At 61.4% G+C, this 25,162-nt stretch overlaps 1 protein-coding gene across 5 annotated transcripts; it reads right to left on the bottom strand.

The window, feature by feature from the left end:
• Positions 1-951: 951 nt before the first annotated feature.
• On the bottom strand, positions 952-20,894 carry PDGFA (platelet derived growth factor subunit A). Of its 5 annotated transcripts, none has more exons than XM_047713998.1 (8): positions 20,376-20,894; positions 18,841-18,970; positions 17,270-17,366; positions 12,744-12,848; positions 10,512-10,699; positions 4,216-4,342; positions 3,765-3,833; positions 952-2,063 (listed from the first exon to the last, which is right to left on the bottom strand). In XM_047713998.1, exons 2-7 carry the CDS (start codon positions 18,901-18,903, stop codon positions 3,778-3,780), a joined length of 636 nt encoding a protein of 211 aa, XP_047569954.1. In that variant the 5' UTR covers positions 18,904-18,970; positions 20,376-20,894; the 3' UTR covers positions 952-2,063; positions 3,765-3,777. The 5 variants fall into 5 exon arrangements, with proteins under 5 accessions (XP_047569954.1, XP_047569953.1, XP_047569952.1 ...); XM_047713997.1 differs by lacking the exon at positions 20,376-20,894 and adding an exon at positions 20,073-20,190; XM_047713996.1 differs by lacking the exon at positions 20,376-20,894 and adding an exon at positions 19,886-20,063.
• Between the last annotated feature and the right edge of the window lie 4,268 nt (positions 20,895-25,162).

Genomic DNA, 25,162 nt, shown 5'->3' with positions numbered 1-25,162 from the left:
CCCCAGCTCCGCCCAGCAGCACAGGCCCTGGCCAGGGCAACAGGCACACGCCCCAGGGCTCTGAGCCCTCTTCCAGCACCATCCCCTCCCCAGAAGCACCCTAACGGACAGACAGGTCCTTCATCAGGCAGCTTTGGGCAAAAGAAAAACTGGGTAGTACTGTCAGCATCTCGGAGAAACATAAATCCATAAATCACATGTTGTCCACCTACCATCACACACGTCTCCACCGCACCATGTCCCGAGCAGCGCAGCTGCGAGATGCCCAGCACGGGGACGGAGCCTCCACGGGGACGGAGCCTCCATGGGCCGCACACAGCCGAGCACGAGCTAGGGGAATGCCGCCACCTGTGCCCGTCCCTCGAGCCCCTACCCCTTGCCGCCCTTTGCGTGAACTGCAGACCAGGAACCACACCGTGAAGATGGGCTGCTGAAGGAATGCTTTTATAGAAACTCTCCCACGAACACACCAACTCCAGAGATGCTCGCTCTTGCTCCGGAGACCCCACAGGCAATAAAGGGATCGTGACAGTCACACAGCCTCTCTGTTTGAAGCAGGGAGAGCGGGTCACGGGCGACACAGGGCGGCTGGCCTTCCCGGGTTCAGCCCGTGGACACTGAAGTCAACTCACTTCCGGATGAAGGCCATCGTCTGCTTCGCTGCTCGGGTGGGCGCCTGGCCTCCGTCTCCACGAGGCCGCACACCCAGGCAGGATGGCATTGTTGGCCCATTACCATCAGATCCCGGAATCCCAAGGGCAGGCCTTGCCGCGCAGGCTCTGGTGAAGGGTGGCCCAAGGTACCCGCAACAGCCCCGGGCCAGGAGACAGGGTCTAGACTCAGTTACGCAACTAGAAAAATGTGACCACAAAGCACTTTTCACGTGTATGGGTTTTGTTGGTGGGTTTTTCTTTTTCCTTTTGATTCAAAGAAAAAAAACATAGCAGGCTCTCAGGTATACAAAACTGGTAATATTAGATAAAAATACAAACTTCACCTTTACAAAACAAAAACAAAAACACAACACACACACACATTTCTGTTGAATACATGTAAAGCGTAACATCTTACCAAAAATAAAGAATTCAGATTCTGTCCAAACACTGGCACAGGGCCACCTCGCCAAGGCGAGGACTGGGAGCGGCAGGCCCGGGACGGACTCGATTGGTTCACGCATAGTTCTCTCGAAATGGCTTAAATTAAAAGGCAAGATAAAGTGGGGGCAGGGGACAAACACGTAAAGCCAGAAACATTTAGGAGGTGATGCATAGGTGGATATACCATGTTTATTTTAATACATCTCATTTGTTCGCATCCTGCGAGGGGAGATACGGTCCCACTGTCCTGACTTACAGCAGCCTGGTGTTATCGGTGTAAATGTCATCCAAGAGATAATTAAAAAAAAAAAAAAAAAAAAAAAAAAGGCTAGCCAAAGAGTAAAAAGGAAAGCTTAATAATCACTTTATGGTGTAAAAAAAAAAAAAAAAAAAAATCCACTTAAGGCTCTCGGGAAGGTTTCTGTATAGACTTAAACACTACAGCAAGGAGATGTGTTTCTAAGTCCCGTGGCAGTTCTGGGACATCCCTGCTCCCGCGTGCCCCGCAGGGCCCTCGGCCCCCGCCCGGAATCCTCCAGAAAGCAGGCTGTGTCCCTGGCAGAAGCACCTGTGACCCTGGACAGAAATCCGGTCAGCCGAGGCACGTCGCTTCCATCCCACGGGGTGTCCCTCCATTCCGACAACTGTTTAGATATTTTTGTGAGTCAGTTTTGTTTGTCATGTTTTGTGGTTCTGTTTGCTCTGTCTCTCTCTCTCTCTCTTTTTTTTTTGACAAGGAAGCTTCTTATTGTTTCACCGAGTGCTACAATACTTGCTTTGATGTCACATTAAACAAATGTATACTGTCTCTTTGTTCTCCCGAGTGTGCATGGAGACAGTTTTTCACGGAGGAGAACAAAGACCGCACGCTGGCAATGAGCACCGTACATAGTAGGTTCAGGAATGTAACACGCCATGTACATCCGTGTCCCGGAAAAGGGCTGCTGGCTTATCCTCACCTCACATCTGCAGGGAGAGGGGAGAGAGACGGACACTGACAAGGAGCCGAGCACGCACGCCGCCGCAGGGATAGTGACCACAGGGAAACACACTCACACACACCAAGACAAATCTCAGAGTTTCAGGGTTTTGTGGCATTTTCCAAATCAAATATGCCTCAGTACCCTTTCTGTAACCTCCTGACCAGAACTGGGACGAGGCTCTTGGGATCTCACAGAACATTCCTTAGAACAAGCCCCATTCTCCCATTGTACAGATGAGGGAAACTGAGGCCCAGAATGGTTCTTTCTTTGCCTTTTTCCTCTTGTTCTTTCTCCATCCCCACCCCAACAGAGGACTTGATGTGATTTCTGGAGCTCTAGCAGCCATCTTGGGCCATAAGACAACCCTGAGGATGGGTGCTGCCAGGCAGACAGGCGGGGTCTTGGTAACCAGGCAGATCTACACTGAGCTCTGGGCTAAGAACAGCTCTTCTCCATCCACATCACCTGTACCACTCACAAGCTAGCAGGGACTCTACGTCCCATGCACTTGACATCTCTGTCATCGGCTGGCCCATGGAGGCCAGAGCCCAATCGATGGTGTGCAGACTGGGTGCACATGCAGGCACAAAACCACCCCCAGAGCCACACCCTCAGGGAAAGCAAAAATCACAGGCAAAAAATTGTGTTGAGGCCGCTTCAGGAACCCACCCTAGTGGATCTTTTCCTCCCCAGAGGAATGGACCAGACCCACCAACCTCAACGCCGTTGACCTGGCAGCCTTCTGCAGTCACTCAACCAGCACCTGGGCTCTGAGACACCATCTCTGAGAATCTCTCCCACAACCACCTGTCTGGGATGCCGTGGGCTCACATGTGGCCAGAGGCAAGGACCAGGCTCTCCAGAACACACAAGCCAACAACAAGGAGCAAGAAGGCTGGAAACTACCTTCATCATGACTGTGGTTACCCAAATCCCATTTTCTTCTGGGAAGCAGTATGCCTCTCTACAAGACTATGCTGCCCAGGTCCTCTTGCAGCTGAAGGACAGCCAGGGTATCGCAGCAGAAGTCACTGAGTGGGACTTCTCTAAGAGGGTTCTTCTGTCCCTCTCCCAACTTTACTCTTCCAGCCTGGAGTCTAGATGTGATTTCTGGAGCTTCAGCAGCCATACTGAGCCATGAAGCAACTCTGAGGATAGACAGCCCCCAGATGCCACACCTGCTCCTGAATGTCTGCCTCACCCCAGCCCTTGTTGGTTTTGGTATTACCAGCAGCCAAATAGAGTTTCCAACACAGCAGTCAACAGCCCTACAGGTCTAGGAAACATTTCCAGACAGGACCCCCACAGTCTTCAATTCCCTCACCTATCTTCCCTATAAGCCTCAGTCTTCCATCTGTCAAATGGGACGGGTAACCTGCCCAAGGTGATCCCGGCTCATAGACATCAGAGCTACCACACTGCCATTCAGGAACCCGACTCACTCCACTCACGTGACGCCAGGGCCTCCCCCATTAACGCAAGAGACCCAAGCCAGAGCGGGCACTCGGGAGCAGCAGGACACGCGAGCGAGCAGACCCGCAGCCCAGCCAGACACCGGAAGCTTGCAGGCCGATCAGGGCCGATCAATCAGAGCCGCGAGCTGGCTGCCGCGGGAGGGATTCGCCTGTGATCAGCTGGGCACCTCCCCCTGCAGAACCACGGCGCAGCCGCACACAGCGCCTACCTGGTTGGCTGCGTTAGGTGGGTTTTAACCTTTTTCTTTTCCGTTTTTTACCTGACTCCCTACGCCTTCCTGTTAACAGAAGGGCAGGGAGGGTGAGCGGGCCTAAGGGTTAGGGCTGCGGACCTGAGGCAATAAATAGCTGAGGTGTTTGTCTTTCTGCAAGAAAACGCGATTAGCTTTGGCACAGAGACACTTCCTGGTGCCCTGGATCGGGCCCGACGCCGCGGGTCAGAATGCCACGCTGCCTCCGGGCAGAGTCCGCCTGGGATGGGGGACGGGAGGTGTCCCGGCGCCGCCCCGGCCGCACGGCTCCCGGGCACCCGGACCGGGGCGGGGACGTCCAGCGTCCCCCAGCACGCTGCCGGGCTGGCGGACGCCCCGCGGACTGCGCCAAGTGAGCAGAGCCGATGCCGAAGGGACGTGGGAGGGGCCGCGCCGAGGCAGGACTTACCCGTCTCCTCCTCCCGGTGGTCGGGGTTTGGCCCTCCAGCGGTGCACGTGCATTCCAGATGCTCCTCCAGCCGCACCTGCACTTCCTTTAACTTTGGCTTCTTCCTGACGTACTCCACCTTGGCCACCTGCACGAGACAACAGCACCGCCATGACCGCCGCGGCCACGCCCCGCACGCGGTACACCGGGAGCCCCGACGTGCTTACGTGCTCAACCCCGTCCAGGCCGACCTCTGACCTCCAACCTCTCACCTCCTCCCCGCAGAAAGGCAGGAGAGCCAGGGGGAGAGGTAATTGTGGGTATTTGTAGTTTGGGGCACGTTCACTGGAACCTGACGGACCGCAGAAGGGGATCCCACAGGTGCCAGGCCCCCCGCAGCCACCTGGAGCCTTCCCGTGGCTCCCCCAGCTCACCTTGGCCAAGGGAATGCCAGCTTTGTCAGAAGAATGGGCAGGGGCCCCAGGCGGTCGTCCCAGGCCATATCAGGCCTAGCCCCGAGTCACTGACCCCTGCAGCTGGGCCTCCCCCGTCTGCTCAAACCTCTGTCGGCCCAAATCATCAGGGGGCGCGACTCAGCGGACCTGCCTCTCTCTGCACCTCTCTCGGGGAGCCACCAGGAGCACATGGCTGTGTCCGGCCCATGGGCACAAGCCCAGGCAGCCGAGAAATCGAGTCCCTACAGACCCCAGCTCAGGCCTGGGAAACTGGCTCACTCTGTCGTGGGAATGCCAGTCCACCCTCCACAATTACACGCATGTGCACACACGTCTTGTCCCAAGAACAAGCTCCATGCTCACACGTATGTGCACACGGCATCCAAGCACACTCCGCACTCACAGTGAGCGCGGTCGAGGTGGGCGCACTCCATCCCAGCTCACGGAGGAGATACAGAACACTAGATAAGCAAGCCTTCCTCCAGGGGGCTCCCCTCCCAAGCACCCAGTCTGAGCTCAGTCCCCAGCGGGGGTGGGACCACCATGTCCCCACTGCCCTGGACCCCGAAGATCTGGGCACACAGCCCATGCTCCCATCTGTGCTGACACCGGGCTGCAGTCCTGGGATTGGCCTCCAGGAATAGCCATTCCACCTCATTTGCCTGGGGAAACTGAGGCAGAAAGGGAGCAGAAAGGGGTCCCTGCAGGTTATACCCCAAGCATGTGGAGGCATCAGGGAGTTGGCAGGGGTGAGGGGCTCCCCGGTGGAGGGCAGAAGCCCCCAGCCTGGGGCAGCTGGGAGGGGAGGTGATGGGAGGAGGAGTTCTAACACAGAGGCCTGGAGCCCAGAAGCCAGAGGACCCCAGGCAAGAAGGATGGGCCCCCCCCCCCACAGGTGAGCAGGACTCAGGGCTTGTCCAGATCCACCCGTAGCCGCTGGGCCACATTAATGGTTAACCTGCTGTGCAAAGGGTGCCGGGTGCCCGCCAGCCGCGGGAAGTGGTGTGTGGCCTCAGGTGTGAATGCAGACAGCCAGGTGTGAGCTCAGAGGTGGAGTGGCAGCCAGGCCAGGTTTGGGGATAGGCCTGGCAGGTTTCCTAAGGAGGGAAGAGGTAGAGGAAAGGACCACGGGCATGAGCAGCCCCAGCTTCGGGACCAGGTCAGCTCCTCATGGCACCTTCTGCTCCAGGAGACCAGGACCACAGAGAGAGAGAGAGAGGAGAGAGAGAGAGATCCTCAGGACATGGGCGCAGAGAGCCTCCACTTTCCTGTCTATAAAATGGGAACAAGGATTGTGCCCCAGGGCTTCACATGTATACAAGCACCTAAAACTTGCCACTGGGCCACCTTCCGTTCGGAACAAGCAAACCCTGTCTCAGCACATTGAGCTTAGCAAAACCAGCCCCCGGGGCCCAGAGTGAACCTCCCCTCGAGGGCATTGGGTGGGGTGCACCTCAGTGGGCCTCCTGAGAGGGCAGAGGACCCCTGCCTGAACCCGGCCAGCGTGCCAACCTTCTGGGCATCAGAACTTGGGGTTGGCCTCAGCCCCCTCCCAGGGCCTCTCAGCCAGTAGGTCGGAGGCCGCGGCCCCCAGCTCGGAGCACTCAAGCGCCCCATGCACACTGGACTGTGTTGGGGGACACAGGGAGGCTGGGGCAGGCAGGGGCCTGGCCCTCTGCACTGCACGACCTCTGCTAGGCGAGTACCTCACCTACTTACTCTAGGGGAGCGGGTACTTGGACCCCGGCTCTGGGTGCGGGCGGCAGGCTTGTTTTCCACAGACCAGCCATGGCGGGGAAAGCAGGAGCTCCAGAACCGCCCCCCCCCACCATCCCCTTGGCAAAGCACTCCCAACACCGGCCACTCCAGTCTGGGAACCCACTTTCTCTGCAGACAGGCTGTTTTTATCAAAGAAAAACAAACAACGATCTATGATTGCACCTGCTTCTGGGTATGTGAGGATTCCAAGCCGTTCCACCACCTCCGTCTGGCCAGGAAGTAGCTGCATTTTTCCCCCAAGAACACACTGTGAATATTAACTTCTCCAAGCAGCCTCTACACCAGCCAAGTCCCCAGAACAAGATGTTTGTGTCTCTGGGACCCTCGTTCCTGTCACCTCAGCCCCCAGACCCATCCTGCAGCCCAAACAGGATCCCCACGCCCCTCCCTCTCTTCTCCCGATGTCCGTTTCCCAGGCGTCTGAGCTGCGCCCTATAGAGAGGACAATCCACTTCCTGTGATGAAGCCACCTGGCAGGAACCACCCCACCTCTACACTCACAGGGCAAAGCCACCCGAGCATGCCATCCAGTGATGCCAGTACTCCTTCCAGACAGGGACACCGAGCACAGAAGCCCTGAGCTCCTGCTACTCACGGTGTCCCAAGCTGGGCCAGGGAGAGCAATGCCCCTGCTGCCCCTCCCCAGGTTATGGCCTGACCACCCCAGAGTCAAGGGCACAGCACTGTCCACAACAAACACCAGCATTTACTGAACCCCTGTGTCGCTCACTGCACTGCTCACAGCTACCCTATAAGGACCCAATTACAGTCTGTTTTCCAGATGGGAACACTGAGGCAGCTTGTACAGGAGATCCACGCTGCTGGAGTCTCTGATTTCCCCCAAGGTCCCTGAGCCGGATCACACACTCCATCAGGGTTCAGAGGCCCACACCCAGACCCAGCTTCCAGAAGCCTGAGGTCGGGTGACACAGAGCCACAGCAGGCTGCCCCTCGTGTAGTCCGGGGGCTGGGTCCCAGCTTCTGGAGACCTGGGGGCCTAACCAAGTTAACAGACTTGGGTGTAAACCCATAGGATGCCCTGAAGAAAACGGGAGCCCCCAACTTCCAATGCCATGCCGTGAGAGGCTGGAGGTCCACCCCACAGCCCCAGCTGGTGCGACCTGACCAGAGTCTTGGCCCCCACTGTCTACACCACCCCTTCTCCTAGCCCTCAAGCCTGGGATCTAGGGGACAGGGTCAGCTGCCTACAGGGTCTAGGGGCAGCATTCCCTGGGGAGAGGAAGAGCTGGTTCATACGGGACCCCAGTCAGGGAGCACGCTTGGCCCCACTAAAGGCAGACCCTAAATGCTGAGCATGGCGAGCTGACAGAGGGACACACAGGTGTGGCCCCAGTCCGGACAACGTGTCCACCCCTCCCCAAGATCTGACGACAGCTGTTCCTTCAACCCCAAGGGGACCACCCTGAAGGCAGGTCCCAGGAGACAAATGAGGGCCCAGCCCCAGAGAGCAAAGGGCCCACACCCGGGACCATCAGAGGGCTAGAGGCCCTGCCTAGAAGCCTCAGGCCACTGTCCCTGGTGGTCACGGAGCAGAGGCAGCCATCCACCCTAGTAAGTCCTGACAGTGAGGGCCTGGGGGCCTTCAGCGGAGCATACCAGACAAGTCACCATCTGGGCCTCGTGTTGGGGCTGCTCTCAGCCTCCCCTTACCTTCTCCAGTAAGTGCCTCTAATTGTGATCGAAAAGCCGTAAACCAAAAAACCAGGCACGTGTCAGCTCGGGGCAAGACCTCCCACCTGCCCAGACACACGGGCCCCCACTGGCCCCAGCACCCCTCACAGACACTCGGTGCAGGACTCCACCAGGCCCACCAGCCCGCTCCGCCTCACCCCGATGCAGCGGCCACAGCTTCCTGGGCAGCCGAGGGGACCAGGCCACCCTCCACAATGGACCTCCTGTTTTCACTGACCTTTTGTCCCTTCTCGGCCAAAAACCCCAGTGTCTGGGGCCGGATGTTTTCCTGCCAACCCTCTGATGGGTGGGCAGGGAGAAGGAGCTGCCTTCCCTGAGGGAGAAAGAGGAAGGGGTCCGAGAAGGGCAGGGCCGGACATGGAAGCAGGCCACCAGGCTCCAGCTGCAGGACTCAGCCCGTCTGTCCCCTTGGGCAGACCGCGACCCTGTCCAAGCAGACGAAGGCCTGTGCGGAGAGCCCTGGCTGAGTACCACCACCTACTGAGTCCTTCGGGCCTACGCCCAAGGCCGATGGGGCCCCCTCCCAGGAAGCAGCCCCTGATGCCCACACGCCCGCCCACTCAGGGTGGGCTGGGAGGAGGGGATCACAGCCCACACCGGGACCAGACACACCCCAGTCCTTACCCAGGGGAGGCAGGAACCCACAGGGCAGGGAGCCCCACTTCATTCCGGCACCACTGTGTCTTCGAGAGACTAGCTGAATGCCCAAAGGGCAACCCTACGCCCTGCGCCAGCGTGTGGGACTGTCATGTGGAGCTCCAGCAACCCCACTCCCAGCAACAAAAGATCTCAGGTGTCTGGGTTCTCAGGGCTCACGAGACCCCCTCACAACATCCCGTAAGCAAGGACATGGAGACCCAAGGGGTCCCACAGCAGGCAGCAGGGGACAAGTCTTGGTGCGGAACGCACAGCCCTATCCCCTTGAGCCTCTGTTTCCCCCTTTAACAAAGGGTGCAGAGCTGGGCCCCATGCCGGCTGGAGGCCCTGCCAAGACTGGAGCCAGCGCCCAGGCAAGTGCACCAGGCCACTGGGAGCCTCCACCGTGGAGAGCACAGCGTGGCAAGCTGTGGAATTTGCTTACTCAATGCCCCAGGTGCTCAAGGACCAAGTCCCCCGAGGTCAGGTAGAGCCCCAGTTATGGGCCTGACGTGCCTTCTCACATGACAAACAAGTGTCCCAGCCAGCTCCGTGGTCTGTAAGTAAGAAAGTCTCCCCTGCACTTCACTCTGGTGCCAGGGGCCCACATCCAGGGGCCCCGGACTGGCAGCGGGCGCACGGGCTCTGAATCTCCAGTTGAGGAATGGCTTCTGACGCACCCCCAGAATCTGGGGAACACGGATGCACTGGCCGCTGGAGGCTTAGCTGAGTGGGCAGGCCATTGCCACTTGGTAGGTGTCCCGCTGCCCAAGTCCATAACCCAAGTTTTGTGGGACCACAGCCTTCCCAGAGCCAGCTTCCAGGGATGGCAGCCCCCTCCCCTAGACTGGGAGCACCCAGGACTCTGCAGCCTAGCCACACATCAGAGAGACCAAGACACTCTGGTGCTATCCTTTCGGAAGCAGAACAGCTCCCCTCCAAACGGGGGCCCAGCTGCCCTGGGACCCACGTCCCACACAGCCTGAGATAGCACATCACCATGATTCAGACCCATTTCACAGATGGGGCAAGTCAGGCCAGAGAGGAACAGACCCATGCCCCAGGAACCCCTCCAGCCACTGGTCCAAAACACCACTGTCTGGCCATGACCCCAGTATAGCAGCCCAGGGCGACCTGAAGAGGCTGATTTCCCGCAAGGACTGAGGCAGGAAGAACAAGGAGGCCCCGCACAGGTAATCTGAACGTGACCTGGAAGTCTCCAGGACCAACACCCTGCCCCGGACAGGGCTCTGGGGCAAGCGCCCAGCTGTGTGCCAGCACCCAGGGACTACGGCAAAGACGGCCAACCCAGCACCCATCCCGAGAGTCTCCAAGCAGAGCACAGCTTCCCAGAATGAGGGGAGGGGCTGGCTTTGCAGGCCCAGCCCCTAGGACTGAGGCACCCCCAGGAGGGAGTGTCCACTTGGACACCCACCCCACAGCAGAGTGGGGTGCCCTCCCTAACCTACAGACAAGGGACGGAGGCTCAATGTGGCAGGCCTGCTTCCCGTGTGCTTCTGGGGAAAGGCTGAGAGGACCCCACGCCCCTCTTGCCACGCGCCATGGCCCGTGTCCTGAGGTCGGTCTGCGATGTCACCTCATGGGGAGACAGGGGGAAGGGAACCACACGCCTACCCCCCCTCCCCCGCAGCCGGCCCAGCCCCGGGTCCCGGCTCTTCCAGCACCCTGCTGCGCACCCGGGCCTGGCGGGCACCCCGGGGCGGGCCGGCTCACCTTGACGCTGCGGTGATGGACGCGGGAGGGCTGACACTTGACGCTACTGGTGTTGCAGCAGCCCGCACAGCGCTTCACCTCCACACACGGCGGCCAGATCAGGAAGTTGGCGGACGTGGGGTCGACCTGGCTCCGAGGTATCTCGTAAATGACGGTCCTGGTCTTGCAGACCGCGGGGATGGCTTCCTCTGCAGAGCAAGAGCCACGGTGAAGGCCGGGCCATGCCCCGTGGCCCACAGGAGCCCAGCATCCCCCCCACCTGAAGGCCTGAAGGGGGTGTTTCCCCATGTGGCCGCATCCCTGCAGTACATCAGGCCACCCTAGGGCCCACACACTGGGCTCCCCAACAGGGTGCACTCGGGCTGGCCCAAGGAGCAGCAGCAGTGAGGGCCAGGCAGGGAGGCTCCAAGGGAAGGGCACTGCTGGCTGAGGGGGCCCCGTGAACAAGAAAGCCTGATGCGGCCTGCAGGGGGTAGGGAGAGACCCGGAGCTGATGGAGTGGGTGGGGGGTGGGGTGGGTGGGGACTCTGCACAGATGGTTAGGGAGCTCCCAGGGCTAGTGGAGAATGGGGAGAAACAGGGAAGCCGAGGATGGGACCCCAAGAGCGAGAGGGCAATGGGCCCTACAGCCACTGGAGCAATCAGGGCCCAGCCCCAGCAGCTGCCACAGCCCCCAGGCCAGGCCCAGGAAGGCAGGACAGACACCCAAGGTGGGCAGGGAACACAGGACACGGGACTCAGGTCCACCTCCCCAGCCCACGAGCCACAGACCTGCTCACTAAAGGTCACCAAGAGAGGAGGGACAGGCTCTACATTCCGCTCTGTGCTCCTCGGCACAGGCCCATCTGTCTGACCCGAAGCCCCAAACGCAGCAGAGGCCAGGGCACCACTGCCCAATGAGACATCCACCCGGGGACCCCAGCACGTGCACCTTCCTCCCCACATGCTGCCCTATGAATCCACACCAGCCCCCAGGGCCACTGGGCCTTGAGTAATACAGGGCTGGGGAGCCCGGGCAGGCAGGGCCCCGTCCCCTGCAGACAAGCGGAAGAGCCTGAAATGCAATTGAAGGACAACAGGGGCCTGCCTCCACCCCAACACCAGGGACAGGTGCCCGCCTCTCCTTTGCCCGTCCCCCCCACCAGGGCCAGAAGACTCCTGAGAGCCCCAGGGACTGGGGGGCCTTGCATCCTCCTCCCCAGTGGCCTGGAAGCACCTGGAGAGGGGGGAGCGCTGGGTCTCCAACAGCAGGCCTGCCAACACGGAAGGCTGGGCACTGGAAATCTGGCCGCCCCAGTGTGGGGAAAGGGCTCTGCTCAGGGCAAGCAGCCCAGTGCCCACCGGCTGCGAGGGGCCTGGGGGCCCCGGCTGGGTGGGGCTGAGGGTGGAGCTAGGGAGACGGCCCGGGGCTCCCCATCTGGAACAGGACAGGCCTGCTGGAGCGCCCTCACCTGTGACACGGGTCTGGAGGACAGGAAACCTACCACAACAAACGTCATCTGGGTGGGCCCACCTGCCTTCAGGAGGAGCCCTCGCTACTAAGCTACAGAAGCTACTAAGTCTACATCCCAGGAGGAATCTAAGCTCCGAGGCAGGGAACAGCAATGTGGGGGACGCACCCCACGCAGTTAGGACTGGAGGAGGGACCCCCGGGTGGCATGGGACTCAGGGCAGGGGGAGTCACACTCCCTGACCCCACTCGCTCCCAGGGCAGCAAAGTGCAGGCCAAGATCTGTCTCAGAACTGAGCCACACACAAACCCCCACAGCCTCGAGAGGCCAGGCAGACATGGGATGCTCTGCTAGGGGACAGGATGCAAACAACCCCCCAAAACCGTGCCCAGCGAGTGGAGTAGGGGTCAGGGGCAGGGGCATCTGCTGGTGGCCCGTGCCGCAGCCGCCTGCCAGGCCACGCACTCCAGACTGGAAAGGAAAAGGGACCACGTTTGCAGCAAGTCCTCCTCCAGAACAGGCCCCGACAAGACTGGGCACTTAAGGAATTTATGACGGCTCCCCTCTCCTGGAAACTCCTGGCCCAGGCCAGGCTGCAGCAGGCAGCAGACGGGCTGGGGCAGGAGGGAGGCCTCCGGAGAGACGGCGGGAGGCCAGGGCTGAAGGCGCTGGGGCCCCTGTGCAGGCTAGGCCTTTGTTTTGCTTCACTGAAGGCCCGGTGGGGAGAGCCCCCTAGATCCCCCACGCACCCTCCCCTCGCCCTGGCAGGCCCAGGGCTCACCAATGCTTCTTTTCCTCCGGATGGGCACGGGCCGCTGCTCAGGTGCATGCTTGGGGGCCCGGCCTGCATGGGCTCTCACACTCGTTTCCAGAGCATCCTCGGCCCCTGTAGGCAGAAAGAGGAAACGGTGACCAGCCGGCCCACAACCGGGTATGCCCGGGGGGCCTGTCCAGCGGCGCTGCCTACCTGCTTCCTGGAGACAGACGGGGTCCCCTGGGAGAGCCGCCACTCCCACGTGCCAAAAATCTCCTTCCTGGGAAGCCTACACGGAGGGCCCCCAAACGTGGCACCCCTGCTGTGCTCTGCGGCAGACCCATGCGACCCGTGCGGAAGGGGCAGGTGATCTCCCCAGGTGAGGGCCGGCCATTCTCGTTGTTAAGACCCAGAACTACCAGGCCTGCTGCTCCCAGACAGGCCCACGGGGACGGCCCAGAAGGGGCAGCAGATATGGCTGCTGTGGCTTCCCTGATGTGTGTGCATTTCTCTCTCTCTCTCTCTCTCTCTCTCTCCTTACTAAACCATGGAGCACCCTAACCTTCGAGGCCCAATTGGGCTGACAGCCAGACTCTGCTTGGTCCTGGAGTTAGTCCACTAGAGAGGCTAGAGGAAATACAGGTGGAGGAATAAAGGGCCAGGAATCCTGGTGCCTGGCAGAGGGGGGCAGGCAGCCAGAAGCAGACCCATGGTCCCAGGGTCAAAGTCAGAACTGGCCCCCAATCCCCAGGCCTGCAGCAGTGTCTGGTATATCACCTTCGCCCGCCCTAGAGCCCCTTCCTGGGCAGCCTAGAGGAGTCCCAGGTCTCTCAGATTCCTAGAAGGGACACACGGTCCCACCACCTGCCACCGGGACCTACCCGCCCGGATGAGGCGGGTCACCCCAGGCCTCCCTGCCTTGGCCCCAGACCCAGGTGGGGGCTCTCCTTCTACTTCCCCCTCCATCCCTGGCTCCCCAGTAGATCAGAAGGGGCACCAGTTCCTGAGAAGCAAGTCCCCACAGCAAAGGGCTCCGGCGGCTGCGCAGACCTCCCCTGTGTCCTGCTGTCCCTTCCCAGAGAAGGCAAGTGGCTTCCTGGCCAGCAGTCCGGCCCAGAGGCCCCCCACTGGGTGCCCGGCCCACTGGGGCCTCAGCGACTGTCCACAAACCAGCAAATCCAAAACCGCCACTCCCTTAAAATGAAAACCAGGCAAAAGGTGCAAACAGCAAAAGATGCGTCTTTTCAGAAAACTAGTCTGGGAAGAACCCAAGTTCTCACTTCAAATGACTCAATGTTCCACTGCCACTAATTTTTCTGAGACCCAAAATAAGATCAGAACACAACTATTCATGCAGTAAGAATTTCCCATCAACCAACTGTTACAAGAAGCATTTTTTCACCAAAAAGTGACATTTATGAGTCACGTCCTGGCGGTGGCCATCTTGCCATCCTCAAACCAAAGAGCAACCGGCCCATCCTTGGCCTCCAGGAGAAAACGTCCCATTGGCCACCATCTTCCTAGCCGCCTGAAAGCCAGGTGTCCCGGCTCCACGGGTGACTTGATCCTGATGCATCTGAGGAGCAAGGACGGGACCGCAGGAGGGGGCCGGGAACCCCATTCCAGCCACTTGCCTGGACAGACAGAAGAGACCACAGCCCTGAAACCCAAACCAGCCGGCGGACAGCTTGCAAGACAAGAGCCCTCCCGTCCCTCAATCAAGATGGGTGGTCGCCGTCCACACTGATGGGGGAGTGGCCTTCGGCCTGACACCACTTGAGAAATGACCCAGCAGTGACTTAGCAGAGAAGACACTGCCGGAACAAGGCTCAGGACAGTTAATCAAGGGGGTTTCCCTTTTGTCTTGCACGCAAATGTCCAAATGACAGCTCAAGATGGGGACCAGTCATCCTGCCTTCAGTCCTGGGGGGAGCACTAATGGCCCAAGATGGGGACATTCATGTGTCCATCCCTCAGGGACCCCACCGCATGGGCACCAGGCCAGGCTACTCAGAGAACAAAGCTCCCAGGCCATCTCGCTGCTCAATGGCTGATTTCTCAACGCACTCAACACACAAGTCCCTAACTCCAGCCACTGGACATTCAGAGATCACACGCCGTCTCTCCGCCCAAAAGCCCTGTGTGCAAAGTCAGCTGCCCCCGAACTCCACGCGAATTCTGGGAACTCTCCAGCTCCATGCTGTTCTCACTGATCCTGGGAGAAGAATCCCATCGACTCCGGCTTCATCTGTAAAATGAGGATGCGGCCGCCTGCTGTCCCATCCAGAGTCCATCACAAGGCCCCGCCAGGGAGGAGAGGACCTGGGAGAAAAAGTCTGCTTCCCAGGCCTGGTTAGCTCTACACCCAAAAAAACACCAACCTGAAGGGGCTGGTTCACCCTTGGACTACCAGATGGGTTTCTCCACACCCCAGCTCCTTTCTCAGGGATCCCACAGAGACCTCCAGCTGGACCTCGTGGTAGGGGGCGTCCAGAGCCTGGAGAGCGCCTTAGTCCTCAAGTAACTGACCCCCACAGCAGCAAGATCTGCTCCAGCTTTGGGCGGGAACAGGTGTTGGGGGAAAGAGAGCAACTCAAGGTCTGGGAGCACCCGACGGCAGCTCCGGGCTCCAGCCAGAAACTGGGCCATGCCCTGCCCTGGCTTGCAACTTTCCGGTCTGCAGGAGGGTGCCAGACCAGGACGGAGACCCACGTTGGGATCTGTGTCACAAAGGGTCTCCTAGGGTGAAACCCAGGGAGTAAAGGTGATCCTAGAAAACCCCCTCTGTTCGCACCCCAGTTTCCTAGGCATGAGGAGTCCTACCCCAGAATCCTAGTCAGTCAGACCCCAAACCAGGTGACAGAAGGTGGAAGGCAGGGGTGGGGGTGGAGAGCAGAAGGGAAACACCCAGGGATTTTTATAAGGGGGCAATTTGAAACCAGCCAGGGAACTGGCTGAGGCGTCCTGCCTTTTCAGTTTGGACCCTCCCAAAGAGGCTCTGGGCCCAAAGGCCCCCAGGTCAGGAATGCCATCAGCATAACCCACCAAGCTGCAATGCAAAAAGTGTTAATGGAGGGGGGGAGGGACGGCAGAGACCAGAATAAGAATGGCCCCAACAGAAAGTGAATGGCCCATTTCCCGGTGGCATCCCAAAGCCATCCCACAGAGAGGCCCCAGCCTTGCACCGGCCTTGCTCCAGCAAGCCAAAAAAGAAAAAAAGGACTGAATCTTCTTGGGGAGTCAACCTCCCCACTTTCACAAATCCGCCAGGGACCAGCAGAATGTAGGCGAGTGTTTTCCTCAGCTAACCAAAGCCAAATCCTTCTCCCCAGGGTTACACATCAAGGAACCAGACCAAAATCCCCCCTGGCCCAACTCTGATCTCCAAGTGAAATTCTACCCCCTTCCTGATAAGAATCAGCCAAAGGATTTCCTGGGTCACGAAACTACAGAAACCATCGGCCTTGCTAGCAAATGGTCTTGGCATGAAATGAAAATAGTTCAGGCCTCTCCACCACCATAATTAGGTACAAATTTCCAAATGACTAGACCATGTGATTTTACTTAATTCCCCACACGCCCCCCTCTTTGAGGGTAGTCTGCAGTGAGAGCGAAATCTTCACTGAGAATTGTTCCAACCGACCTCTACTACCTTCAGCCTTCCATCTGACAAGCCCATTTGGGGCCTCTTTTTAACCAGACATTAATAAGACGTGTTTCTGTAACTAACCCTCACACGGGTGTTGCCCTACCAAGTACTAACGTGGAGCAGGACACCACAAAGATGTGGGCCAGAATCCCTGCCCTCTAGGAAAAGGCACCCTCCCCGCCCACCCCACCAGCAACAGCCTGGGTCCCTGGTGACCTTTCCCTGTCCATCCAGCCCCTCCAACTCTCTCACTGACACCAATGAGGTTCAAAACTATGCCTTTACAAATAAACTCTCTTCTAAAGTGGCTAGACTCCAGGGCCTGACGGTGAGCCCCAAAATAGTCCCCAGACACCAGATGTGTCCAAGATGCGCCTCTTTATGGGCCTGTGAAAAAGAGAAAGGCACGGGACTCCTGCAACCACAAAGGCCGAGCTGCGGCGGAGCGGGCCACCAGCTCTCGGCAATGACAAAGCCGCCCCGGCCAGGGGCAGCTCCTCCCGCGCGTGCCTGCCCGCGGGGCGTGCGTCCAGGGCTCTGCGCCCAAGCCCCGGCCCGTCAGCCGCTCCTCCCGGCCCCACAGGGCAGGCCCGAGGCCCGCACACCTGGCCCAGGCGCCGGCGCCCTCTGCGCTGCTGAACTTTGTGTGACACGCGCGGCATTTTCCTTAAATGCAAAAACAATCCCCGGGCGAGCGAGGAGCTCGCGGCCGCCGCCGGGAGAGAAAGTGGGGACTGGAAGAGAAACTCCTGACTCATCCGCCTGGGCTTTTATGGCCCGGGATTGGATTCTGACCTTTCGGTGCGCTCCTGCGCGGCGCCCGGCCGGCCCGAGCGCTGGAGGCGGCGCGGGGCGCACACCCCGCACACCCGCCCCGCGCGCCGAGGGAAGGGGCGCGATTTACCTACGGAGTCTATCTCCAGGAGTCGCTGGAGGTCCCGGATGCTGTGGATCTGACTGTACGCCAGCCTCTCAATCACCTCGCGGGGGATCTCGGCGTCCTGCAAGCAGAGCCACACGGTCAGCGCCCGCCGCCCGGCCGGCTCGCGCCCGCGCCCCCGAGAGCGGAGAGCGCCGGGTCCCCCAGCCGCGGTGACCCGGCCCCAAGTCCCAGGCCCTCCCAGCTCGCCGGCCGTCCGACCCCTGCCCGGGGCCCTGAAGTCAGGCGGGGGGAGGGGGCGGGGGGAGGGGACTGGGTGCGACCCCAAATTCCCGGCCCCCATCCAGGTCCGCCTTTGCAGAAAGCCCCCCCCCAACCTTTAAATTTGCAAACAAAAGCCCGGCACCCCGGCCCCACAGCCCCGGGTGTCAGTTACAGGAGGTCTAGCGGCAGCGAGGGGGCCGAGGAGTTTCTGATTTTAATAGTGAAATCGACATCCAGAAAGATCAAGTTGAAATGCGTCACGGATCGGCGACGAAAGTCACGGCAGCCTTAACACTTTAATCTAGCCAGGGGCTTAAATTTCACACTCCGAAATCCCGGGCCGAACCTGTGGGGTCGAGGGTCTCCGTCGCAAAAACGCGCGCGCGCGCGCGCACTCACTCGTTCACACGCGCGCCCCACCCGCTCTGGCCGGGCTGCGGTCCTAGCACCGCCCAAGGCGCCCCAAATCCAGCCGACCGCTGGGAGAGGCTGCCCGGCAACGGGGGGGTTAAATCTCCACCTCTCGCAGCTCCCGGTTCCTGCCCAGACCACCCCCACCTCCCGGGCTCTCCCCACTCTCCAGATTTTTAGAGGGAGTCGGGGGTCGCTGTGTGGGTGTGGGTGTGGGAGGGAGGGGTCTCAGCCACTAAGTTCCCACGACTGGGGCTGCAGAAAAGTCATTCATCACAGCAGAGCTCCCGGGGATTCGGGATTCGACATGGGGGTGGGGGCGGGGGGAACGCCCGCGGTGGGAGGACGCGGGCGCCTGGCCCGGCCCCGGCTCGTCTCGCTCAGCCACCTGTAAGCAGGCCCTGGGCGGGCGGGACTGCGCCGGCCCAGCCGCCCGGCCGGGCTCAAAAGCAGGGGCCGGGGGGCTGCGGACACGCACCGCCCACCCTGCCTGCCGGGGGCTTCCGCCGCAACCGCCCTGTTTATACGCCGCTCTTCTCCCCTCCCTGGTTCCGCCAGGTCACACACACACCCCTTTCCGCTCTCCCTGCACCCCGATACTGCATTGTCCGCCGCGCCCTGGGCACCCCTCCCCGGAGAGGAGCCCGCGCCCCCCGAAGTTTCTCCCCACTCGTCCACCCCGCGCCACTCCGTCCCTCCACGGCAGAGCGACGCAACACGCTGGAAACTCACCAGACAGACTTCGGCATGGCAGAAAATAAAACCCAGTTGGAAAAAATCAAAAAATCCGACCACCCTAGCAGAAATCAAAACGCGTTCTGCAGAGCCCCAGAGCCCGAGGCGCCCCGGCCCGCGGGTGGTTGCAGGGGGCGTGCGCCGGGGGAGTCGGAGAGGGGACGGGGCGCGGGGGTGGCACCCACCTCGGCCAGGGCATGGGCGAGATATCCGCAGCCGAGGAGTAGCAGGCAAGCCCAGGTCCTCATCGCGTCCCGAGGCGCTGGCGGCTCGGCGGGGAGGCGAGGCCGCGGGGCGGGCGCTCCAGCCGGGCTCCTGTGGCGGCGAAATTCAGTACCATCCCTCAGGGAGCGCGGCCCGGAGGAGGGTGGCGCGGAGAGCAGCGAGCCGGCGGAGCGCGCCCGGCGCGAGCAGCGAGTGCGGAGAGGCAGGCAGCGCCAGCGAGGAGGAGGAGGAGCAGGGAGTGCGCGCTCGCCGCGCCCGCCGCGCCGGGAGCCTCCTGGGCCGCCGGGTAGGGGGTGGGGACGGAAGGGGCGGAGGGCGGGGGCTGGGCCTCTTCCTTGGTGCGTTCCCGGTGCTGGCCGCCGCCGCGCTCGCTCCCCGGCGCTGGCTTTAGGAGCGACCCGGCCGGTAATTCTGCATATTTGCGGGCGTCAGCCCCGAGAGGGACCCCGGAGCGAGGCTGGAGCTGCCGCCGCCGCACCACCCATCACCTGTCTGGACGCCCGGCCGGGCCCCGGCCGCGGGCTCGCGCTCTCCCTGCGGGCTGCGGGCGGCCCTGCGTGCCCACCGCCGGCCCCGCGCTCGCCCCCGGCCTCCTCTCGCAGCCGCCGCCCGGCCGGGCACGGCGCGGCCCAGCACAGCGCGGCCCGGCGGCCTGCGTGCGCCCCTCCGCGGCGTGCCCTCGGCTCTGGCGCCGCGCTCCGCCCTCCGCCGGCCGGAGCCGGGCAGCGCCCGCGGCCGTGCCGCCTGGTAGCCGCCGCCCGCCTGGGGCCTCGCCGCGCCGGCCTGAGGGCGGGCGCCGGGCCGAAACGGAGCCGCCGCCGGGGAGAGGAGCAGGAGGAGGAGGCGGCGCGGGCAGGCCCGGCTCGCCGGAGTTGTGCGGGCTCCGCAGGGCGCGCGTGTGGAGCCGGCCGGCGGCGGGGAGGGGGTTATAGCGCCGCCGCCGCCGCGCCCCTCCCCCGCCCCCTCCCCCTCGCCTCCCCCGGATTCCGGGCCCGGGACCCGCACCTCGGAAGCGCGCGGGGGCCGCACGGGCCGGGCAGGGCCCGGCCGCCGCCGCCGCTGCAGTGAGCACACAGTGGCGCTCACGCAGGCAGTGAGATCCATCAAAGCCCCGCGCCTGGCTGCGAGCACAGCCGCGGGGCTCCGCTCGCCCGGCGGGCTCCCCGCGCGCCCCTCCCTTGAGCTTGCCCACCCTCCAGTGGCAGCTGCAATCCTGCGGCACCGGACGGGGAGGGGAGGAGGCCGCCGCAGAAGAGCCGCCGTCGCCGGCTCGCCTCCCTCGGGCCCCAGCGGCGGCAGAGGGCAGCGCCCAGAGCTGCTACGCCAAAAAGGGCAAAAGCGAACCTGCCCCCGCCTCCGGCCCCCCGCCCCGGCGCTCGGGCCTCTTTCCACCGTTAGGATCCAGGGCCCCGGCCTCCCCGTCTCCATAAAAGGAGGGGGAGTGAGTTTCTGGTGAGAGGTGGGGCGGGTCTAGGGGCGCGTCTGGGGCACTCACCTGGCGGCTGCCACGCGCCCCCGCCCAGAATCCGATGCCTGGGGCGCCTGAGTGAGGAACCTCCACCCGCATTCCGAGATGGGAGAGCGCCCAGGTCGGAGGAGGGGGTTGCAGCGTGCCTGGTCCCCACCCCGGGAGCCCGCGTACCCACTCCCTCGGAGAAGCCTGGGCTGCGGCCTGAGCCGGGAACTCGAGGGGGCGGAAGGGAAGGAAGAGAAAGGAGCGGCTCGCGAGGAACCCCCGGAGTCGGAGCCTCCCACGCCGGGATCCGCCGGGCGCACAGAGCGCCACCTCCGGCCGAGGCGCCGCACCGAGCGCGATGCGGGGGAGCAGCGCGCTGGAGGCCGAGGCCTGAGGCCGCTGGACCGCTCCCCGGCCACCAAAGGGCAGGTGCACCCGAGCTGGGCAGATCCTGTCCGCCTACGGCAGGTGGGATCGGACCAGCGGGTCCCTTGAGGGGCCAGCCGAGCCTGGAAGCAGGGCTAGGAGGGAAGACCGGCCTTGCGACCCCAAAGCTAGACGGCGAGGCCCCGAAGGCTCGGAGACTCCCTGGCGGGTAGGAGGTTGGACGGCGGCCGGGAATTCCTCCCGCCCCAGGCCTCCGCCCCCTTCGGTCCCATCCTGTGGATTAGGCCTGCGCCCTGCCGCGGCCGCCCTCCCGCCAGACAAAGGCAGTAAAGGCGTAGCCCGCGGGCAGTCTTTCATCCTTGGCTCGGCGGGCTCCAGCATTTCAAAGGCCAAGTCGGGAGGGCGCTTCAGGGGGTGCTCGCTTTCCCCCTAATACCTGGGGAGGGGAAGGGGGGGACCTCTTCTGCCACTCCCAGAAGGCTGGGGTCTACTGGCGTCCTTCCAGAGGCTTTCACACCCCTGCAGCCTCCCAGAGCCCCTGCCATCCCCAGGCAGCAGCCTCACGAGACCACCTACCACCAAGCCCAATCTCCGAGTGTTGAGGGTGACGAGGGTGAAGGAGGACAAGGCAGAACCAGGGAAAACTTGGAGATGTTTAGAAGCACGTGAGGGCCAGTCCTTGTCCTTCCAGGTGGAACCTTTTGTGATTTTGGAGGGGGAACCCTGGCCGGTTTGGGGAAGGCAGCGGAACACTCACCACCAGGACTCAGGCTGGACTCCATCCGAGCCATCGCCTCTGCAACCTGACGGGACTGCCTCAGGTCTGGTTGAGCCTTGGACTCCCCTCGGGCAGAGGCACCTGAGGACACACCTTCAGGGTTAAAGGACTGGGCTCCACAGTGGGTATAGGAGTGAAGGAGGGAAGGCCGACTTGTGTTTTGGCATGGGGCCCTTCCAGACCCCACCCCGCCACATGTGCGCCCCTTCTCCCCAGCCTCTAGGGGTGCCCAGCTGGAGTTTGCCGCCAGCAGAGGAGTTAAGGGGGAGCCTGCCACAGCAATCAGGCCAGCTCCAGGGCAGGAAAGCAAGGGCACCTAGGGCGAGGCCTAGGTGCATCCCACCCCCCCCCCCCACTAGAGAGCCACGGGGTGTGGTGGGGGGGAGAAGCGGCTGCAGCCCTCGCTCTGGTGGCCCTCTCTAATCGCCAGCGGCTATTAAAAATAAAACCTCAACAAGTCGTCATAGCGACCAGACAACTGTGGCTGCAGGAGGGTGGCAAACCGCACCACCAGTCGCCTCTGGAGGGGACTTAGGACACGGTGTGTGCTCCAGCTGGGGTGGGGCAAGGACCCCCAGCCCCACGAGCCCCAGCCTCCCCTGATCCCCAGAAGAAACCAGCAGAATTAGGCCCAGGAACCCAGTTTCCAAGAACTGGACGTGGAGACGGGAGAACCGACTTGACCAAGAGGTCAGCAACTTAGATGAGAACCCCCACGGATGGGCTCCCTCCCCGGCCCTGGTTCCTCCGGACACCCTGCCCAATCTATTCAGGTTCCCACCACCCTCCTTTTGGTCCTCGGGAAGGGGTGGCCGGGTGAGGAGGTGGGCTTCGGATTCTCCTCCCGGAGAGGGGACCGTGAGCCCGGAGGCTACTGCACCTGCCCAGCGCTGCTGTCCCTGATCCTGGCCGGGCAGGCATGGTCACGTGCTCCTCCCGCCAGGGATCCAGTTTCACTTCCAGCCGCTATTAGGCGGTTCGCACGGTTCATTGCAAATATTTGATAATGAGGTTGAATATACATGGGAATCGGAGGAGGCGTGGGCGGCCATGCCGAGTGCGTGGGAGCGGCGTTCCCGGCTCTGCGGGCATCCCCGCCCAGGCCCCAGCAGAGGCTCAGGCCCACAAGCGGGAGGGAGACCTGCCCCGGGTGCGCCGCCCCTAGGCTAATCTGACCCCCAGACCAGGCACTGTCCGGGAGGCCGGCCAGAGGGCCCTGCGCGGAAGTGGGGGGCGCCGCGGGGATCTCCAGGGTGGGGAGGTGCTGGCGGGAGGGGACAGTGCACCTGGCGGAGGGCCGGGATGTCCGGTCGCCTCCGGAGCCGGTGCTTCCGGGCTATCTTGGGTGTCTCTGGCGCGCCCCGACGTGCCTGCAGGCCCATAATTAAAGTGAGTCAGGTGCTCCAAAGAGGCGGAGAGCGGGGCTGCCGTGCTGCAGGGTTGACTGGTTGGGCGTTGGGCGTCCGCCCCTTGCTGGTGGCCTGCCGGCACTGCCCATGACCCCGAGGCCGGGAGCAGTGGGAAGGGCCTTGGCCATTCCGCAGAGCCAAGTAGGGGGCCTGCAGGAAGGGCATCTGCCATTATTAAGCACCTTGGGGGTGCACGTCCCCCTAAGTCCGCCTCACTGCCAATGTGCCTGTGTCTGCCTGCTCCCTCATCGCTCTGATGTTGTTCCCCCGGCAGGAGTCCTGGCCGACACCCACTGAGCCTCTCCAGTTTGGCGTGATTTCATTTCAAGCACACAGACACCGAGCAGTGGATCTCTCCCACTTCTCCCCACGTTACAGATGGGAATATGTAGGGGCCCAGAAGCCAGGCCATTTGCCACAGTGTCAGGGCCGAGGATTGGCATGGCCCCTGGCGGTCAGCTCTGACCGTACGGGCTCCTCGTGCAAACCCTGTTAATACACAGAAGCAGAAGTCCTCAGGGGGCATTTGTCTCGAGGCACACGGATGAGAGCATGAACGATGCTGGGTCCCGCAGCAGCACAGGCACCAGGACTAGAACGCATCCCACTCAATCCCCAGGCCCAACATGCACAGGGTAAGAGGGGCACACCCGAGTCCTGGCTGCCCTCTGTCTTGGCATGTGTTCAGTTCTCTCTGGAAAATGGGGGCCAACCACCCTTCCCACGGCCAGCGACACTCCCTCCCACCCACACACACACATACACATCCACACATGCGTGTGCACACACACACACACCCATACACAGAGCTGTAGGGCCCTGGCACCCAGGCTGGTTGGCACGGGAGGGTGCCAGCAAGGCCTCCAGAGCCGGAGCGGATTTCAGAACAATTTGTAATGATGAAACACCACATTTCCCTTTATCTCCGGGCAAGGATTTCTGGGTTCAGGGCTCTTCATCCAGGAGCAGCCCCAGCCGAGTGGGCACGGCTCCTTGGAGATCAAGAGTGCCTGTGGGGGCGTTCATTACGTTGTTAGCTCAGGTTGCTCCAGGCCCCAGTGGTTGGGATTGGGCCTTTCCAGCCCAGGCTCTCTAGAAGTGGTAAGAAACCTGCCCACAGGGATGGGAAGGCATTCTCTGTGTTGTTTTTTACTCCCTATTAAATGCTTTTATTTTCCTTTTTAAATACACAAACAGAAACAGAGTGTAAAACAGCTCTGAGCCCACAGGCATCTTGTGACTATTTTGTGCAGGAAGACCTGCTCTTAAGGACACCTGGTGGCTCAGATGCTGTCCCTTGCGGGAGCCACCAGCCCCCTGTGGCCGCGGGCATGTGAAACATGGCTGCTCTGCCCGGTGACCGGCTGCACAGGCAAAACACACGCAGCCGAGAGGGCTTCATGGGGAGGCAAAGAGTGTGAAATTTCCCGTTACGAATGTTCATGTGAATCACACGTTGAAATGATAGCATTTTTGAGGCATTGAGTTAAATAAACTACAGTATTATAGTACAAGAGATTAAATTCACTTGTTTTTCTTTGCTTAACACGACTCCTAGAACATTTGTGGCTAAAATGGTATATTTATTGGGCGAAGCCAGTGTAGATGCACGGAGTTCACACCTGCACTGTAGAGCCAGCCAGGTGAGTGGCAGCGGGCCACCCCTAGTCTGGAAGCCAGCAGAGCTCTGGAACCTCTGAGACCCCAAGACCAGGGCTGGATCCAGGGCTCAGTCACAGCCCACCAGCCTCACCAGCTATGTGACCTTGAGCAAACTGCATGGCATCAACATCCTCCTCCAGGTTGGAGGGTTGCTTTAAGGAATGCTCACTCACACATCCAATAGATACTCATGTTCCAAGCACTACACAGGGCGCTAGGGACACAAACTAAAACAAAGCTCTCCTGGAGCTCGGCATCTCTCCGTAAGCAAGTAACAGATAAGCATACGCTATTTCAAGTAACGTATTTTGGGGATGGTCAGTAAGGCCTGTTTGAGAGGGAGCCAGCTGGCCAGCGAGAAAGTCTAGATCCAGCATTCTAAGCAGAGACAGCCACAGCATGTGCAAAGGCCCTGAGGCAGGAATTGGCATGACTTGTTCAAGGAACAGCAAGGGGCAGGAGGTGGTGGGAGAAGGTGAGCTAGGAGAGGTAGGTAGTGGGGCAGCTCACACACACCTTGAGATCAAAGCAAGGCATCTGGATTTTATTCCAGGAGCATGGAAGGCATTGAAGGGCTGGGGCAGGGAACA

The sequence above is a fragment of the Lutra lutra genome, chromosome 18 (assembly GCF_902655055.1).
Source record: "Lutra lutra chromosome 18, mLutLut1.2, whole genome shotgun sequence".
NCBI lineage: Eukaryota > Metazoa > Chordata > Mammalia > Carnivora > Mustelidae > Lutra > Lutra lutra.
Note: the sequence above shows the minus strand (reverse complement) of the source record. Positions and strands in the feature narration are given on the sequence as shown.